Consider the following 20,733-nt stretch of genomic DNA (forward strand, 5'->3'; position numbering starts at 1 on the left):
TTGTAGATGAAGTTAGTAGCCTCACTTATTGGGTTTAGAAGGTATAATTGGAGAACCTATTCTTAAACAAGAAGTATTGGATACAAAAAATTAGGATTCTTCAAATAGGAAATTGAGACTTGAATCAAATCCTAGATACAGGTAGTTTGGGGAAGTGACAAACATACCCCAAGGTCGTGTGAACCAAACTTAATGAAGAGCACATAAGGAGAGTTAGAGAATTGAATTTGAAGGTGAAGTCCCCTTGTATCCTTAAACACCTCATCTAGACCTTGTACATATTAAGACTTCTTTTGTTTGGGAGATACTAGATCTCCTTGATATCAACCTCGAGAAAGGGTTTGAGTTGGAGTCTGCCCTTTCTCTAGTTTAGATGATTGGGGGATTGTTTGCATGGCCTTGAGCAAAGAAGAGGCTTTTCTTCCATCCACATAAGATCCTGGACATGGATCTCACACATTATGAGGTTGCAGAGATTAAGTGATCTAGGGAACAAGTGGTAGTAGCATGATAGGTAGGGAAGTGACAGTGATCTGTGATCTCAAAGTCACTTTCTGCAAAGTGGGTTTGCTTGGTTTGTTGAAATGACATGTCGGGAAGAGGAAGTAGGGGGTGTCAAAAATTACTATCAAATGTTGGAATTGTAATGAGGCCCTTTGGTTGTCTGTTGGTGTAGTATATGATGCACTCAATTTTTTTTGATATTATCTTCTTGACCAAAAATTATGCGAGCCCCATTAGGACTATCGTGAAATATTTGGGCATGTTATTTAACGTGTAGGCAGGTGACCTAAAGCTCGAGGGTGTTTGGGGTTTGGGAGGCATAGCTTGTCCTTATTGTGATTCCTTTCAGGGAAGAGTTACGGTCGCCACAAAGGATGAGTTTGCTAGATTTATGCTCGTTTGGGTTATCATCGTCTCCCCCATTCCTCACAATCTTTGTTTTTCCATTTGTTGCTTTCCATTTACCTCCTTAGATTTCACACTGCATAGAGATTCCAATGAGGATTCATACTAGGACCTATATGCTAACATTATATGGTACTTTGCATTATGAGAGGTCATATTTCTAGGGGACTTCAATTCAAATATTGGGATTAGATAGAATCCCCTTTATGATAGGTTAGAGGATGCATTTTGCTTATAGGAGGTCAATCCAAACTCAGTTGGTTTGCATAGGCCGAACCGTGTCATGTGACCCCTTTCAACTTATGGGAAACAATTTTCTCATCTTAGTGATTCCATGACTTGTTGCTTTTGAATGGTATCTCTGCTTTTGACTAACAATGCTTGGCCTTATACTTTTCATCATGGTGATGCCATGACTTGTTGGTTTTGAATGGTATCCTCTACTTTTGACTGGTGATGCTTGGCTTTATACTTGGGGGAGGCCCTTAGGCACAGAGCTCACATTCTCCTGTGCCCCTTGTGACAGGACACTACATAGAGAATCACAACTTTCTTCTCTATTCTTCTTGATAGGGGCACCAATAGGTTGAGAGAGTGTAGCACCATTATATCTCCTAGATCTATTAAATGTTGAGAGGAAGCCCAATCCCAAACAAGGAGACCCATGCAAAGTTGTTTTATTTGGCCTTGAGATAGCTCATGCCATAGTGGTAGGTAAATCCCTTCTATTGGCTCTTCACAAAGGGCCATCTTTTCTATATAGAGATATCCCCTAGACCAGATCCATCTCTTTCAACCAGTTTTATATTTTTAGTTTCTTTCTTTTATCCTTGGATGGTAGGTGAGCTTCCATTTTGTGTTTCGAGTAAGATCCTCCTATTTTTGATGGTGGGCATTTGGAGCATTGAGGGTTCCCTTCTACTTGGCTTCAGATGCATTTCTTGTTCTTACCATTGTGATAGTCATGCTTAGATCTTTTAGAGAAGCACTAATTCTTGCTTTTATGGGAGTGGCCTTTGCACTCCCACTTTGTGTTGCCACTATGTTTTAAGCAATCTTGTTGACCTACTTTCGGTCGTTTGTTGGACATTAATAAACTTATCTTATGATTCAATGCTGAACTAAAATCTATTTATGGAGGAGAAGGATGTGATTGCCATTCTTAATAAGCTCCTTGGACACTTCACTTTCCTCCTTGCATGATTCTTTAGTATGTGCAGTGGTTAACGTGACATCCTTGCATGAATCTTTAGTATCTGTAGTTATTACCTTGACATAAAAGGTGAATCTTTATATTTGATGTTTAATTGTTACTTTTCTTATTATCAAGCGTGTAGGGTTTGCTAGAAGTGAGTCTAAGATTATCTTTCTTAAGTCCACTAATGTTCCTTATCATGCCCCCTCTAACCACTGCCTCTTGTTTTCTTTGTCACAAAAACATGACTCTTATCAATGTATTCGCGATGTCAGTGTTCCAAACCATACCGCCTTTCTGAAATGAAGAATCGGTAATAAGGGTCATTTCTATGCTTGAAAAGAAATTCTTTTTAACTTAAATAATCTATAAGACTAAGTTCCAACTCCAAATCATTAATCCCCTGCAAAATGTGCCATAGAGGTACTGCAATTCTCAGGCCTATTTCTTTTAATATTCCTTTATGATGGGACATTTTAAACAGACATCAGGAAATTCTTGCAGAGATTATATTATGGACAAGGGGTCTTAAAACACTTTAGATTCAATTTGTCGTTTTCAATATAAAACATCTTCATAAACTTTCTAGCATTTGCGACATTGGCTTTGAACAGGACAAACGTTATAACTTGTGAACTAGTAATTACCCTTTTGAGCTACTGGAAGCAGTTACATCACTGCAAACTGATCAGAATTGACAAGTACCTGGTCAGAAGAGGTTTTATTAATTTTCATTTTTAGATAGAACTTTGGGATCCCTTGGAAATTTTAGGCTCTTTTATGTTGCAACAGTCTTGTACCTCTCAAGCAGAAATGGATGTTTATAGTACTAGACGTATGCATAATGCAGATGGAGCTGTTCTTATAATTCTATATTGCAAAGGAATAAATGGATTGGGCACTCATAAATGCAGACTAATTGACCACCAGGCAATAATAATGCATAGGGCAGAGTTTAATTTAGTTCTAGAACATATTAATGGTGATGATCATGTGAAGAAAAATAATCATCTGCTGACATGACTCTTATAAGTAATTTTCAATGCCTGGACTTGCTTATGTATGCTTGTGTTAGAAATTAGTTTTTCAAAATCATATGCATGCTATTGGTAGAAACTAGTTTTTCAAAGTCATATGCATGCTCTTGTTAGAAACTAGTTTTTTAAATTTATTTGCAATTCAATGATTTTGCATTTCGATTCTAATTTTTGTCAGGGGAGAAGCAGACAATGGAATGGGCTATGCGTTTGAGAGTTGCCCTTTACATTGCTCAAGCCTTAGAGCATTGTAGTAATGAAGGCCGACCCCTGTACCATGACTTAAATGCCTACAGGGTGCTTTTTGATCAGGTGAGGTCTTTAATGTTACTTCTACTCTTTCACCTTTGTATGTTCCTGTTTTTGTGCTGATATAATTAAGGAATAAAAGCTTTTCAAAATCTCTCTTTTACATGTGTTGAAAGTGAAAACTAAAATGGGTGGGGCATTTTATAATGGAAGTTACCAATCGCAAACAGGACAATCCTTGAAATAGATATACCCATATTTAGGTCTTATGGGACCACAGAATATGAGTCTCGTCAGGACATTCCAATAGTATTAAGTTGATTCAGGAAAGTGCAATAGTATTAAGTTGATTATGGGGGAGTATTTGTTGGATAGTCCCATGATTGCAATCCTAATAGGTGTTGCTGATGTTGTATTAAGGGTCCAATGGTTACAATCATTGGGAAGAGTGACCCTTAATTTTTAAGATCTTTTAATAAGATTTTCCTCAAAAGGAAAACAAATTGGGCTTAGATGTATCCAAAAGAAACCTAGGAAAAATGATTGATTCAAATTGGATCATTATATAGTTTGTCATCCATATCGATGCTTTCAAAGTGGAAACAATGGAGGAATTAGCTCACATGACCATTTTTACTGACGGGGCCTAGTTTGGTAGATTGGGGTTTGAAAGGCATAAACAAAATTTTTTGGGGGTAAAACTTTGTTGCTTTAGCGCAACACTTTTTTTTCATGTTCTACACACAAAGACCTTTCCAATGATGGAATAATCGCCTCAATCAGGGTCTGTATGCAAAAATTATGCCACTCAAAAGTTGACCTTCCTGTTTTGTACACCATAATTTGAAAGGATGCCACATCAACCCCCATTACTCATAGAAAAGGGGTTAGCCATGTGATCATGATGAAGAAGACTTTAGAAGAGTTCATATTGTAACCCTAGTTAAAAGTTGAAGGAGTCAAACCTAACCACTAGTAGGCTATTAGGCTGTGTTATGTTGATTTTTCAGGGATTTCCTAATCTTATAATTACTTCTTATGATTTCTTGCATCCACATTCATCATAAAGCAATTGCACAAAAGATCTCAACAATAGAAACAAAATGCCAGTACGATCATAAAGAGACAATGAAACAAGAGACACAAATTTTAATATGGGAAAACCCACATGGGGGGAAAGCCCAACAACCTTTTCCTTGGAGAAATTATTTAGTTCAACAGAGACACATCTAATTCTTCAAGACAAACAAAAAGTCAAACGGAGTAGTAACATAGCCTCGGTCACACCTGGTCAAACATCCCTCTAGACAAGTCAATATTCTGCCCAAACAATTTGGCATGGTATGACAAACTAGGTTTAGTAGGGTATGGAGTAAAATCAAAACTCGGTTTCAATGGTTTCATGCTTTAATCTAAATAGTAGGGTTTAGCCTAAGGAGTCTCGACTAGGTCACCCGAACACACCAAACGAAGAAAGACTCAAGGGTTTTATGGCAACAAATTGCAACAAAACTAAAGTTTACAACCATAGCAAATTTATCCATTAAAAATGTATAAAAATTACATGGAATGAAGACTAAATTTGAAAGCAAAGTTGTGATAAATTTGCAACAAAATTTTAGTAGTTAGAATAGAGTATAACAATAAATAGAGGATGACATCAACCCTAGGAAGTAGCTAAAATTGCATGAAATTCTTTAAATTAGCTTCTCTGATGCACTTTTAAACAAACCCTATCCCTAAGGCATACATCAACAAATTATTAAATGCCATTAACACAAGACTTCGCTGAATATTACTCTGAATTTAACATGAAACAAAATTTAAAAAAAAGTTGGGGAGGGTTTAAATAGAGTGCCAAAAATGACAAAGACTAGTGCCTTATCAATCTAGACTCACCTTCACAATAGAACATCATATCTAGGCACTAATATACTTATTTTGGGAGGAGTTATTTGTGTAGAATAGAGAAGCTTCCCATAGCCCTTCAACATGAGTTGTTTTAAAGAGTGGGGTTTTGTGTTGAGCTAACAATGGACACTTATGCTGTGTGGTACCACCTTAGTGCTTTGAGTGAACCTTGTCATCACTGCTAAATTGGATGGTAACACACTCGAGATCCACAAATTTGGCCTTGGAATGGTTGATTGTAGTTGCCCCATCAACCCTAAACCATCTCCATCGCCGCTGATGCTACATAAACCCATTTTCCATGGGGTTGATTTGTAGTATTCACCATCTAGATGGACATTCCCAATCAATTTTGTGCGAGACTCATGTGCAACATTCACCCTTTTGTTTTTACCTAAATGGAAATTTCCCATCAATTCTAGAGGTGAATGGAATTTGTAGGGAGGAATATCCTATGAATCTGGAGTTACAAATTATGACGGGGTGATTTGTGTTGGAAAATGAGGATCCAAGGCTCTGACTACGAATTTTTGGCGCTTGTTAACCACTCAAGTTGCACTTGAAGATTTGTCAAAGACTCCATGATCAAAGTACAATTGAAAGCATTCCAACATCATTAGATCAATCAAAGTACAATTGAAAGCATTCCAATATCATCAGATCAATCAAAGTTCCAGAATTCATCATCATTATTATTCTTCTTCTTATCATCTTGTATTCCAATTTCTGTAGCCTTGCGGGGATATTGTAAAAATGGTTCTAGTATGATTAAAAAAAAGAGTCATGTAAAAGGCCTAGGTAGCTTAGGACTATAGTAGCAAGTGAGTTCACTCTATGGAGATTTTTTCCTTAGCTCATTATTTGTGTTTTTCAACATTTCTAATTGGTCGAGTCTTTTATCTAGATATAGCCCAAAGCCAGAGTGTGGGTTGATGCCAGATGGTAAAGTTTTTAGCGAGTCTTAGTGTCTAGAGTCGATGTATATATATGTATATATATTTTTGACAGAAACGGTTAGAATGATATATTGATTCTTGGCAGAAATGCCTCAATTCAGATTACAAAGAGGTAGGCAGAGCTCAGATTTCTCCTCGGCCAGGAACCATATGGCTTCCCCACTAGTGAGCTTGCGAATTTTGCAAACTATATTACGTGTAATTTTCTCTATCTTTCCTAATTTGCAGATACAAACAAACTGCTCCAATAAAAGACAGTAAAACATTTTAATCAGACAGTTAAGGGATGGGATCCCAGCCTTCGTCTTCGTCTCTTAGAAGAACTCCGAGGGGGAGAAGAACCGCTTTATTGGCTTCAGCATCGGCTTCTTTGTTATTGTCTCTCTTTACATGAAGGAATTCCAGACTCTGAAAGGAATTTATCAGGGATCTAATTCTGCTCAGCAGTCTTGATAACCTTAAATCTGAAGGAGAGGAATTGTCCACAATGGCCTTTATAATAGACTGGGAATCCCCAAATACAATTGCATCTTTGATACCCAGAAAAATGAGCAGCTTGAGCCCCTGGAGAAGAGCCAGTGCTTCAGCTTGAATGCTGGTATTGAAGCCCACTCCCCAAGCGTATCTAGATTCAGTTCTGCCCTCTGCACTTTTGACTACACCACCTGCTCCGGAAATACCAGGATTGCCTTTTGCTGCACCGTAAAAAAAGAGAACTTTTCTTGCCTTCTTGATGCAAAACTCAACGAATTCTGCAGCCTTAAGACAGATTTGCCAGTGTTTTAGTGGAGAGGGGTGCCTGACTCTATCAATGAAATGGAGATCAAGAGAGGCGCCCCATACAGCTTCTTGTTCACTAAGATCTGCCCTGTCTAGCTGATCTCCCAAACAGTCTTTTAGATGGCTTTTAATTTTTACCCAGGTTATCTTGGGATCGCTCTTCTTGTCTCTGAATATCCTTTGATTTCTTTCCAGCCATATGTGCCAGCAGATTAATTTGGGAAGGGCGAGCCAGGCTTCTTTGATATGAGGATTCTGAGAAGTGCCACCAGGGTACATACGCTTCCAGTTTGAGAACAGGTCTGAGCAGCGATTAGGGGGAGCGAAGTCAATGCTCCATGAGCTTAAAGCCTCCTTCCAAAGATCTGCAGCAAATTTACAGAAGAGCATCAGATGGGAGGCATTTTCTTCGTCTTCCCCACACAGCGAGCAACGAGAGGGCCCCATAAAGCCTCTTTTCCGAAGCCTATCATCGGTCAATATTCTCTGGTGGCAAAGAAGCCAGCAAAAAGAGTCGATTTTGGGGATCGTTGTCTGAGACCAGATCCCCTGCCAGGGCTTCGGATCAGGTGGGACATTAGGATGCAGAGAGAGCTGTCTATAACCCTGCGAAACTGAATAACGCCCAGGGATCGGACCCCATCCCCGAATGTCTGCTTTTCTGCTATTCAAAGGGGCTTTGCCTTTTAAGAGGGAAAGAAAGGTAGCGTAATCTTTGGAAAGGTTCAAATGCACCTCTAATTTTTCCCATCTCTGCCAATCGCCATTCTCCCAATGTGATATGTCCCACAGAGTTTTAATACCAGCTCTGTCCATCCAGTCTTTCAACAAAACCAGGGAGCGATCATCAGCTAGGGGATCACTGCCCATAATGCGATCATCCCACATTTTAATGCGCTTTCCATTTCCAGGAATCCAGTGCGCATGAAGTTTAATTAAGGTGGAAGCTTTTTCGCACAGTTTATGAATCATCATTCCGGAGGTTGTGTTAGGATTGTCCAGGCAGCGTGTTCTCTGCCCACGAAAGTATTTTTTCCACAACGCTAGCTGAGCCCAACCCGGATTTGGGGCAATTATCCTCCATAACAGTTTTGCACCCAATGCGATATTTTGCTTACTGATATTCTTGAAGTTCAATCCGCCTTCCATTCTGGGCAAGGAGATTATATCCCAGCTTAATAGGGGGATTCTCTTCTCATTTGCTTTGCCGCCTTTCCAAAAGAAATTTCTTATGTATTCCTCCATTTTCCTCGTGATGCCAATAGGAGCCATCATAACTGCAGCCTGATAAATGGGAAGGCTGTTCAAGACAGCTTTTATAAGCACTGTCTTGCCTGCTAGATTGAGCCAATTGAAGCCCCAGGATTGAATTTTAGACTTAAATTTTTCCAACAGAGGCAGCCAGTCTCTGCTGAGAGCCCTTTTTTGGAAGACAGGGAGCCCCAGATACTTGAAGGATGACCAAGAAGAGGTGGCTGCAAAGCCGAAACAGCTGGAAATGGCTTGGAGTGATCTGGCAGTAGAGTTCCAGCAGAAGATATGACATTTGCCTTTATTGAGGCTGCTTCCTGAGTCTTCACAATAGGCATCCACCACATCTTTAAATCTGTGTTGCACGGGTACCCGCACCCGGGGGTGGGGTTCTCGAACCCGTCCCGGGTTCCCGCACCCAAGTCCCGGAAACGGGTACGGGTTCTTCTCAGACGCACCCAGAAGAACCGGGTTCTTCTGTGAAGAACCGGGGTCTTCGAAAAAAAAATTTGGGTTCTTAGCCTTTGACGGGTTCTTGGGTTCTTCGGGTTCTTCAAGTTGGGTTCTTCGGGGTTCTTCCGGGTTCTTTGGGTTCTTCGGGGTTCTTCGGGGTTCTTTGGGTTCTTCATTAAAAAAATAATGGGTTCTTCCATAAAAAAAAATAATTTTTTTTATTGAAACAATGAAATTTAAGAAATTATTTTTTACACCCTAAATCTTAAAGGCAAAGATCATTGTTTAAAAAATAAGTGAAACCGTAAACGCTATACGCATTGTTCTTGGCGGCAGAGGTTCTTGGCGGCATAGCAGTTGGCAGCTTCAGCGTGGACCGTGGGCAGCTTCCGGCAGCAGTGGGCGGACCGTTGCAGTGCGTATTTACTATTTAGTATTTACAAGTTCTTTGTGGCCCGTGTTCTACTTCTCTGTTTTCAGTATGGGGTTCCGGTTTTCTAAATCGTTTTGAGCTGTTTAGAAGAGTGTTCTCTGTTCAGTGTTTTCAGTATGGGGTTTACCGTTTTCTAAATCGTTTTTAAAGAAACATCCTCTACATCTCGTCTCTATTTCTTCTCCTTTAAATGCAGTCAAGTCCACAGTTTTGAAATAAAAACATAGTTTTCCCTCCAATGTATGTTCGTGCTCACAGTATACAGAGCGACCTAGGGTAGAAATACATTGTTTGAAAGAAGTTAGAACCATTAACATGCATAATCAGTAGATATTGTTTCGTTAACGCCTTCCGTTGTTGTCTGTCGTGAACTTTGCATTCATATACACTCTGGGCTGCCTACTTATTTTGTCAACAAAGGCAACGTTTTTGCAAACACAACCAAATTTCGATGAAGCATGTGAATGAATAATTTGTTCTTAAAATGTTCTCGGATTAAAATCTCATGCTTTTAAACTAGTTTAGTTGTAGTTTACTATGTCTGATTCATTTGTTTAATCATTAAGGATGGATGAACCCACATTACTGTTTTAGACTACTTGTGAATCTACACACTTCTTACGAGAGAAGCATACAGCTCTTCCACTCATTGAGATTGCTACCATCATTCTACACAGCCACTTTATGAATAACATTTGAGATCTTTAATTCTCTTGTGCTTTATTTCTACATTTTCTTTGCTTCAATTTTGCTGTTATATGCATTATTTTTTGCAAATTAGTGTGTCCACTGGATTCTCTCCATAATCCAGATCAGTTCCCCCCGAGACAAATCCAGTATCACTGGATAAAACCAATTGTGTCCTGACACGGATATGTATTCTGCTCAAATCCAAATCTGACTCAGTGTATATCTGTGACCCCCTGAAACGGGATTCAGTGTATCCCTGACTCCCCTAAGACAGATACAGAATCATAGGATAAAAGTTGTGATGCATTCCCATAGTAAGGGATAATTTTAAAATTTAATTTTGCACCATAAAATAGGCATCTCCAAGCTTACAAGTTTCCTTGAATGCACAGGTGTAGGGATGGATGATCCCACATTTGAAATAACATTTAAAAATTTTGTCATTGTTTTAGCTCATGCACGCATGCCTACAGCAAGCACAACTTTACCAGTGATGGAAAGCTCGTAGCTTGAATTCTTTCAATTGATTTTGTTTTTATTCCATGAACAGATATTTCATAAATTGAATTAATTATAAATTATAATTTATAAATTTATAAAATATAATTATTAAAATTTAATATTATTATATTACCCGACGAACCCACGCACCCTGTTTCCAAAAATGCCGTCCCCGTCCCCGCACCCACGTTTCCTGGCAACATAGCTTTAAATCTTTTAGCCAAGGGCAAGGAGGCCGCACCCAACAAGAGAGAGTCATCTGCGAAAAGCGCATGGTTTATGCTTTTGACACCTCTTGCGATGTTCAATCCCATTATTTCTTGATCAGTCTGCTTTTTATTCAAAAGGAAGCTGAGAACAGAAGCTTGGAGGACAAAGAGCAAGGGGGAGAGAGGACACCCTTGCCTCAGCCCTCTAGAGGCTTTGAAGAAGTCAGTGGCCCTCCCATTCACCAAAGGGGCAATCCAGGGCTCACTAATACAAGCCTTGATCCAGTTGATAAATTTGAGGCCAAAACCAAATTTGTGCAGGACATCCAACAGAAATCTATGTCTCACCCTGTCAAAGGCGCTTTCAAGATCTAATTTGATAACCATTCCTTTCTCTTTCCGGGTCAAGCTTGAGTGAATCGCCTCTTGGACCAGGATAAAATTGTCCACAATCTGTCTTCCTTGAATAAAACCTCCCTGATTCTCAGGAATAATGTCAGGAAGAATAGTTTTCAGTCTGTTTGCGATCACTTTTGTTATCAGCTTGTAGCCTATATTGCAAAGGGAGATAGGACGAAATCTGGAGAAGGAGTTGGCGCCTTTTTCCTTAGGGATAAGAGCCAGGAAAGCCGAATTGGTGCTTCCCCCAATTTTCTCACAAGCTTGAGATTTCCAGACCATTCTTTATAAATCTTTTTCCACAATCTGCCAACAATTCTGCAAGAATCTGGCAGTAAAGCCATCTGGGCTCGGGGCCTTATCAGGCTCCATAGCAAAGAGGGCGGTTTTTATTTCATTATTAGTGACTTCTGCTTCCAAAAACTGATTCTTTCTGACAGAAATCAGAGTGGGAACCTCATTTACTAAAGTTGAAGTATGCCCCAGACCCTCTTTTTCACTATACAAATTTTTGAAATGAAGGAAAGCAACGTTTTTTATGCTTTGTATATCTCTGTGTTTGATGTTCTCTTCCTTGATTTCGGAGATGGAATTGAAATTTTTCCGAGCTTGGGCTTGCTTGTGAAAGAAGGATGAGTTCCTATCTCCTGCCTTGAGCCAAAGCCTACGAGATTTGATCCTCCAATACTCTTCCTCGGCCGAGCTTGCTTTGAGAAGTTTTTGCTGAAGTTCCGCCTCCTTGTCGAGAACTTCTTTTGTGATCTCTTCATTTTTCGATTTCAGATGATGAATCTCGAGACATTCTTGGATCTTTTTCCTTTCCACTGCTGGGTTAGGAAGGGATTTTACCCAAGATTTCAATACAGCTTTCACTCTCCTGAGCTTTTCCTCCCAAACAAAGAAGGCAGAGCCGTTGACTGGTTGCTTCCAAGTATCTTTTACTAATTGCATAAAGGACTATTCCTTGACCCAAAGGGGACTGAATTTAAAAGGGATAGGACCTTGATCCATATGGGCCAGAAGATCAAGTTTGATGGGTCTGTGGTCGGATACACTACAAGGGAGAATATGCATTCTAGACTCTAAACCAAGAAGAAGAAAAGCACTTTGAACAAGAAATCTGTCTAACCTTGCAGCAATATGTCCCGGACCGAGTCTTTTATTGGACCAAGTGTACTTGCCCGACGAAGGTTTGATGTCGATCATGTCCCAATCCTGAAGCAGGTCCTCAACCCATTCTCACGTCGGATCCCTTACAACGCTTCCTCCACGCTTTTCAGCCAAAGATAATGTGAGATTTAGGTCCCCGACAATGATGATGTTCGCTAAATCTTCAGAATCTGCCAAACTTCTAATGGAATCCCAACAGATCTTTTTCTCTCCTACGCTGACTGGAGCATAGACGTTAAAGAGACAAAGGGTCTCATTTGAATCAACGTGTTGCAGCGTTGAGAACAACCAATGGGTGTTGGCGACCTCTTTAACCCTTGAGAATTTGTTTGCGTTCCAAAGGGTGCCCAGGCCTCCTGAGGCACCACGAGCTGAGACAGCTTGCCCTTCACTTCTCTTCCACAATTTTTTGCCGATGTGGAGGAAGGCCTTGTCCTCCATTTTAGTCTCCTGGATGAGGAGTATATCAGGAGATTCGAATCTTATCAGACTTTTGATGGCTTCTTCTTTTATTTTGCTCCCCATACCCTTACAATTCCAGGAGACGATCTTCATCACTTGATTTTTGAATGGAGAGCTCCTTTAGAGCTCTGGGACTGATTTCTGGTCATCTTCGGTGTTTTAGCCAAGAGTTTCTCGAGGGTAGGTTGACTTCCTTGGAGTTTGTCTTTATAAGTCTCCTGCTCTCTTTTTTCGCGGGCAGATTTTCGGCCTCTCAATGATCTTCTAGCCGAGGTTTGCGAATCTCCTATTTCACCTTCTTTTTCTTAGTCCTCCGAGCTTTGCACTACCTCAGCCTCTTCTTCTGAGTCCTTCGTTCTGTCTTCATTACTTCTTTCAACTTGCTTTGGTTCCGAGGGGGGCTCTTTGTGGGGCGATCCTTCTTTCTGCATCTCTATTTCTTGGGTGTCTTCTATTGCTGAACTTAACTGTATAAATTTATTTCCTTGTTCTTCCATGAGAGGTGTTTTAAGCCCAAAGCCTGCCTGGGGAGCTTTGCCATTGGTATTACCAGTTCTAGGGGTTTTGTGAGCAGTTTTGGTCCTTTTGACCTGAGTCCATCCTTCCTCCTTGCCTTTCTCTGCTTCACTATTTTTTGGACAGCCTCTAGCAAAATGGCCATAGACATGGCATTTCCTGCACTTGAACGGAAGTTGCTCATAATCCAGCTTTTGAACATGCGTCCAACTTCCAACCCTAATCTTTATTGCCTCAGGTAGACCGACCTCAAGGTCAACTTCAACACAGATTCTAGCACAGTCGTATTGGTCTTTACTGTTTGCTCGATCAATGAATTTGCCCAAGGTGTTTCCGATGTGCTTAAGAGACTCCCAGTTCCAACAATGCACTGGTAGGTTGGGCAACCTAACCCACACAGGGACGGCTGTGGGGACGTCAACTGCTGGATCAAAGTCAGACGTCCACTTATTGAGATACAACCCCTGAGGGCCCATGAAATAGGGATTGTTACGGAATATCAGATCCTTATCATCCTTTTCAGAGAATTCAAACAAGAAGAATCCCTTCCCCAGAAAATACGAAGTGACGTTGCTTTTAATCAGCGGCGCCTAGTTCCTTGCGACCCAGCTCTCCGTGGTTTTGGGGGAGGGCCAGAGTCCAGTGAACTGTCCAACTAGAGCACGCTTAGCCAAAGAAAGGGCGACTTGAATCGGTCTCTCAGGAGGGAGCGAAATCTCAGGGATGTCATCCAAACGTTTCACAAACTTCGCAGCCTCGGTCGCTTTCTTCTTTGGAAGAGAATCCTGCAGTTTGATAAAAGCCTCAGCATCAGAAAGGGGGGGCGACGATGACTCCATTGAAGCAGCCTTAGTTTGATCGAATCGAGCTCACACAAATCCCAACGAACATAGTCCTTCAAGCTTGCACAGAGAAGATGCCCCTGAAAATCAACAGAAAAGCAAAGGGCCGAAGCACCGCGAAGGAAGACCAGAGCGCCTCGCAGGATCAAAGCGCCTCGTGGGAGAAAGGCAAAGCCCTTCGAAGTGGCCACAGGGTCGAGGCGACGACCTCAATCTTAGAGGATCAGCTGCAGAGCGATGTGCTAGCGTGCGGTCCTTTCAACCATTTCATTGTTACACCAACAATACATTAAATGTTAGAAGATATAGACATCAAACAATATCTAGAGTCGATGTATATTAACATACTAGATCATCTCTAAAGTTTCGCGAAATTTGGTTGAGTCTAAGTGTCAAATTTTAATTGTTAACAATTCCCTGCTAGACTTGATTTTCTATGTAAAATTTGATATAAGATGTAATAAGTGTTGTTTATAGAAGTTGTAGGGGGGTATGAGTAATCAAAATTAGACCTCTACAGCTCAAATTTCTATTTAGACACACTTTTATGGTGGAAAAATATGTATTTACCCCTCAGAACCCATTTTTTTCCAAATTTTGGCAAAAAAAAGGGCGAATAATTAGCCGAAAATTAAAAATGGCAAGAAAATAAAAATTCTTTCCCAGTGGAAAATGGTTAAAAAATGAAGTGGACTTTCCCTATAATGCTAGTGTATTCCCCCATTATTATTGTCATTGTAGCCCTTATTGTTATTGTTGTGCCCCTATTGTCCCCATATTGTTATTATTGTGTCCCATAGAAGCCCACTATTGTTATTGTTGTGCCCTTACATTGTTAATGTTATGTCGGTTTTGATTATATTGTGACCCCTTAGACTCCTATATAGAGAAAGGAGGTTTTGTCATTTGTATCATCCAAGAATTGTTCATTTGTGTAATGTAAAGGAGGTTTCCCCCTCGAAGAGGCTAATTTTGAAGTCATTGATCTATCTGTTATGTTGCATAACATTTGGTATCAGAGCTTTGGATTCTAGGGTTTCACTGTTTCAAATAGGTCATCGTGGCATTTTTGCTGTAATTTTTTTTTTCTACAAAGTTTCAGAAGCTGAAATTAAAACCCATTTGAGCCGAAATCTTGGTGAACCTCGTGTACGAATTTCAGATCTTGTCTTGCTATATTTGCAGAGATATGATCCGAGGAAGTTAGGGTTTTTGCAGGCTCTAGAATTCGATCTCAAACTCGTGACCTGGGTAAAATCGTCATAACTTTCTCTCTGATTATCATATTCAGATTTTGTAAAAAATGACAGAAAGAGGACGAACTGTAGTTTGTTGGGTATCGTTTTCAGGGCCGAAGGTCAAAACAGTGACACGAGGCACTTCATACAATTTTTCTCTACTGGACTAGTCTATAATCAGGTCATCGTGGGAGATTGGACATAACTCTTTCTTGGAGAATCTAATCTCGATCAGACTTGTGGGGTTGGAAATAAGACTCATAGGGCTAGCAAAGGACGTAATTTCAGACCTTGGATATTCGTAATTACAAATATACATTAGATTCAATATCAAGCTCCTACAAAGCGAAAAAAAGGTGTGTAGTTTTTTTTTTGTTTTGTTTAAATTTGCATAAGTTTTGTTTGAGAAATTAGTTTGAAGTGATTCAAAGGGCATTGTGAAACATAATTATCATTAATTGATGACCCGAAGAAAGAAAAATGGAAACACCTAGTAAGCAACCCGAAATCTCTACTATGACACATGAAGAAGAGGAAGAAATGCAACATGATATATCAAAATTACGAGACCAAGTGCAACAAATTTTGCTCTCACAAAAAGTAATTGAAGCTAAGATGGATGGTTTGAAGAATGGAATCAAAGCTAAGATGAATGATTTGAAGAATGGCATGGAAGCTAAGATCGATGGTATAGAAGCAAAATTGAAAGGCAACATGGAAGATTTCAAGAAAGACATGGAAGGTTTGACAAAGTTGTTACAAGAAAGACTTCCTAATGGCAAAAAGGTAGTAGAAGAAACTCATGATGAGAACAAAAGAAATGGTAATTATGATTTCATAGACTCTAACGTTGGATTGAAGACCCACCATGTTCCAAATATCGATATGAGGATGTTTGATGACAAGGATCACGTAACATGGATACTACAGATGGAGCAATATATCAATCTCCATAATGTGCAAAACACATAAAAGGTATGCATTGCAACTTTATGTTTAGAACCCAATCAATTTGTATGGTATCGATGGCTTTTCTTTCGTAAAGAAATTGTCACTTGGTCAATTTTTACGGAGAAAATGATAATATATTATGAGGATACAAAGAGCAACACCTTCTTTAGCCAATTGATAAATCTCAAACAAAATGGTTCAATGGTGGAGCACATTGAGGACCTCCAAAAATTGAATATAAGGGTAAATGATATTACAGGGGAGCATAGGATTGATATGTTCATAGGGACTTTAAAGGATAACATCCAACATGAGATTCGCCTTTGGGAACCTGATTCACTGGAGAAGACATTCAGGTTGGTAAGAAAAATTAAAAGCAAAATTATGGCAACAAGGAAGCCTACCACTCACAACTATAAAGATGGATGGAAGTGTTGCTGCCCCTAGCCTTCCACAACCTACAAGGTTGACACCACAACAATTGGAAGAAAAAAGAGCGAAAGGGCTTTGTTATAATTGTGATAGCAAATACACTAAAGATCATAAGTGTGCTAAGAAGAAATTATTTTACATAGATTGTGAAGAGGAGGAAGAAAATGAACAAGAAACGTCAAAAGAAGAGGATATACATTAGGAACCAACCCTAGAGAAAGAAGAAATGAATCCGACCATATCTTGTCATGCATTGGTAGGAATTACCACTCCTCAAACTCTCAAGATAGAAGAACATATCAAGAAGAAAAAGGTAATAGTGTTGATTGATTCGGGTAGTACCCATAATTTTATTCATTGTAAGATAGCCAATGAATTGAATTACTTCCTATATCTAGCACCAGAGTGTCAAGTGATAGTTGCAAATGGAGGAACCATATCAAACTATCCATGGGAGAATATGTATTGGATAGTCCAATGCTGTCCATTCCAATGGGTGGTGTTGATGTTGTACTAAGAGTCCAATGGCTATAATCTCTGGTCACTATAGCTTTTGATTTTCAAGAACTTTTCTTGAAATTTTTTTGGGAAGGAAAGGAAGTTGAATTAAAGGGTATCACAGGGAAATTGGGAAAGATAATCAACTCTAACGGCATGAGAAAGCTTCTAAAGAAAGAACAACAGGGTGTAATTTCACAATTATGTTCACTAGAGGTTCCCACATTGAAATCATCTATTTCTCCAGAACTCCAAAAAGTCTTGGACAATCATTCCAAGGTATTTGAGACCCCAAAGGCCTCCCACCTATTCGTGATCATGATCATGCGATTCATTTGATTCCAGGAAGTGTTCCCCCAAACATCATGCCTTATAGATATCCCTATGCCCAAAAGAGGGAAATCGAACATATGGTTACTGAAATCCTAGAGGCTGGTATAATTCAACCTAGTCAAAGTTCTTTCTCTGCTCTAGTAGTATTGGTGCACAAGAAGGATGGATCATGGCACATGTGTCCAGATTATAGGGAGCTCAACAAACTCACTATTAAAGATAAATTTCCCATTCCTGTCATTGATGAATTATTGAATGAATTACATGGAGCAGTTTACTTCACCAAGTTGGATCTTCGTTCAGGAAATCATCAAATCAGAATGAACACTGAAGGCATTCCGAAAACATCATTTAGAACTCATGAGGGTCATTATGAATTTTTGGTCATGCCTTTTGGCCTTACCAATGCACCTTCTACATTTCAAGGTTTGATGAATTCCATTTTCAAACCAACCCTTAGAAAATTTGTGTTAGCATTTTTTGATGATATACTAATCTACAACAAGTCTTGGAAGGATCATGTTCAACATGTTAACAGGATGCTCAAACTATTGGAGGAGAAACAATTATATGCAAAAACCTCCAAATGTTTCTTTGGAGTACAGGAGGTGGAATATTTGGGTCATATTGTATCTCATGAAGGTGTTAAGGTAGACCCTAGCAAAATTAAAGCCATTAAGGAATGGAAAATCCCCACATCCATTAAGCAGCTGCGAGGATTTCTCGGGTTGACAGGGTATTATCACAAGTTTGTTAAGAATTATGGGAGAATAACAACACCTTTAACAACATTACTAAAGAAAGATGCATTTTTTTGGACTCCAGAAGCAATGAAGGCCTTTGAACATCTTAAAGAGGCAATGTGCCAAGCACCAGTCTTAGTTATGCCAGACTTTAGAAAAACATTTATTGTGGAATGCGATGCCTCAAGAAATGGAATTGGTGTTCTATTAATGCAAGAAGGAAGACCCATTGCTTTTGAAAGTCGTCCAATCAAAGGAAAGTATTTACACAAAGCTATTTATGAGAAGGAAATGTTGGCAATACTACATGCACTTAAGAAATGATGACCTTACCTAATGGGAAGACACTTCAATGTAAAAACAGATCATGAAAGTCTTAAATACTTTTTAGAACAAAGATTATCTTCAGAAAATAACAAAAATGGGTCACAAAGATGTTGGATTATGACTTTGAAATCATCTTCAAAAAAGGGAAGAAAAATGTTGTTGCAAATGCACTCTCAAGAAAGGATGAAGATATGAAAGCATTGCTTTGTGCAATTTTTATCATCCAACTAGATTGGATAAACGAAACAAGGGATGAATGGAAGAATGACGGGGAAGTGTGGGCACTCATTCAAAAGTTGTAGCAAGATCCAGTACATTTGATACATTTAGCTGGAAAAATGATTCGTTATGGTACAAAGATCACTTATACCTCTGTAAGAATTCCCAACTCATACAAAAAGTTCTTCTGGAATTGCACACCTCTCCCTTAGGAGGGCACTCAGGATTTTTAAAAAATTACCATAGGGTTAAGAAATATTTTTTTTGGGATGGCATTAAATTTGATATTCAAAAGTTTGTGGCCAAATGTTTGGTTGGCTAACAAAATAAAGTTGAGACAATTAAGACCTCAGGTCTGTTACAACCTTTATCCATTCCAAGTCAACGTTGGGAGGAGGTTTTAATGGATTTCATCACAGGTTTATCCAAGTCCGAAGGAAAGAGTGTCATCATGGTGGTAGTTGATAGCCTTACCAAGTAAGCACACTTTTGTGCATTATCTCATCCATTTAAAGCCAATATAGTTGCTATTGCATTTATGGAAACAATTCAAAAGCTACATGGAAACCCAAAGATTATTGTAAGCGACAAAGATCCCATTTTCACTGGAAATTTTTGGACAATTTTTTTTTCTTGTCGGGTTACTCAGTTAGCTCATAACTCATCTTATGATCCTCAATCTGATGGGCAAACTGAAATAGTGAACAAATGTTTGGAAGGATATCTTCGTTGCTTTGTATCTGATAAACAAACACAATGGGTCAAATGGTTGCCTCTGGTTGAATGGTGGTATAACACTTCGTTCCATACTGTAACATAAATGACCCCATTTATGGCACTTTATGGATATCATCCACCGTCCATCACATCTGTTTAAGAGAAAATTCTAAGGTTCAAGCAATGGAAGATCACATCGAGCATCAACAACAAGTTCTCCAACTCTTAAAAGATAACGTTACTTTGGCGCAAAATAGAATGAAACAACAGACATATCAACATTGTAGCGAAATACATTTTGATGTAGGTGACTGGGTATTTATCCGACTACAACCATACAAACGAATGTCCCTCAGGCAAGCTAAGAAGGATAATAAATTATCACCAAAGTATTATGGTTTGTACAAGGTGTTGCCAAAGATTGGTACTATGGCATACAAATTGGGGCTTCTTGCATCTTCTCGAGTGCACCTAGTTTTCCATGTTTCATGCTTTAAGAAGGTTATAGGTGATAAGCTCCTAGTTCGAACAATATTACCAGAACTTGACAAGGAAGGAAAAATCATATTGGAACCTGAAGGAATCACAAAAACAAGAACTCGACAACTATGAAATCGATCAATTTCAGAGTATCTCATAAAGTGGAATAACTTATCTGCTGAAGATTCCACATGGGAGGATGATAATTTTATACAAAATCATCCATAACTACTCAAGTGTTGAGGACAACACTTTTTTGAAGGAGAGGGGCATGTTAGGTCCCTATAATACTAGTGTATCCCCCCATTATTATTGTCATTTTAGCCCCTTATTGTTATTGTTGTGCCTCTGTTGTCTCCATATTGTTATTATTGTGCCCCATAGAAGCCCACCATTGTTATTGTGGTGCCCTTACATTTTTCTGTTATGTCGACTCTGGTTATATTGTGACCCCTTAGACTCCTATATATAGAAAGGAGGTTTTGTCATTTGTATCATCCAAGAATTGTTCATTTGTGTAATGTAAAGGAGGTTGCCCCCTCGAAGAGGCTAATTTTGAAGTCGTTGATCTATCTCTTATTCTATTTTTTGAGTTGGTTGCATAACAAAAAGTGATGGAATCTCCACTGATCAAGAAACTTAAGCTCCATAACCACAACAAATGGTTTAGGAAGGTTGATTTTGTTGGAGAGATGGTTGATTTGAATGAGAGTTTGTCAAGGAAAAAGATGGAGAATTTTTTTAAGTGGTCCAAACCACCTCGATATTAATTTGTTACTTCACCAAACCATTCCTCCAAGGCAAACAACTACCTTTCCTAGAGATCTGCGCA

General features: G+C 39.2%; 1 protein-coding gene across 4 annotated transcripts in view; it reads left to right on the forward strand.

Annotated features, from left to right (window-relative positions):
• The window catches only part of BSK1 (BR-signaling kinase 1), a 202,526-nt gene that overhangs the window by 13,790 nt on the left and 168,003 nt on the right, over positions 1–20,733 (forward strand). For all 4 annotated transcript variants that reach the window (XM_089458521.1, XM_089458522.1, XM_089458524.1 and 1 more), the window contains exon 5: positions 3,320–3,453. In XM_089458521.1, the coding sequence (XP_089314647.1) occupies positions 3,320–3,453 (134 nt within the window). The remainder of the gene's footprint in view (positions 1–3,319; positions 3,454–20,733) is intronic.

The sequence above is a fragment of the Pinus tabuliformis genome, chromosome 7 (assembly GCF_031772625.1).
Source record: "Pinus tabuliformis cultivar Carrire ecotype Pingquan chromosome 7, CPIR1, whole genome shotgun sequence".
Taxonomy (NCBI): Eukaryota; Viridiplantae; Streptophyta; class Pinopsida; order Pinales; family Pinaceae; genus Pinus; species Pinus tabuliformis.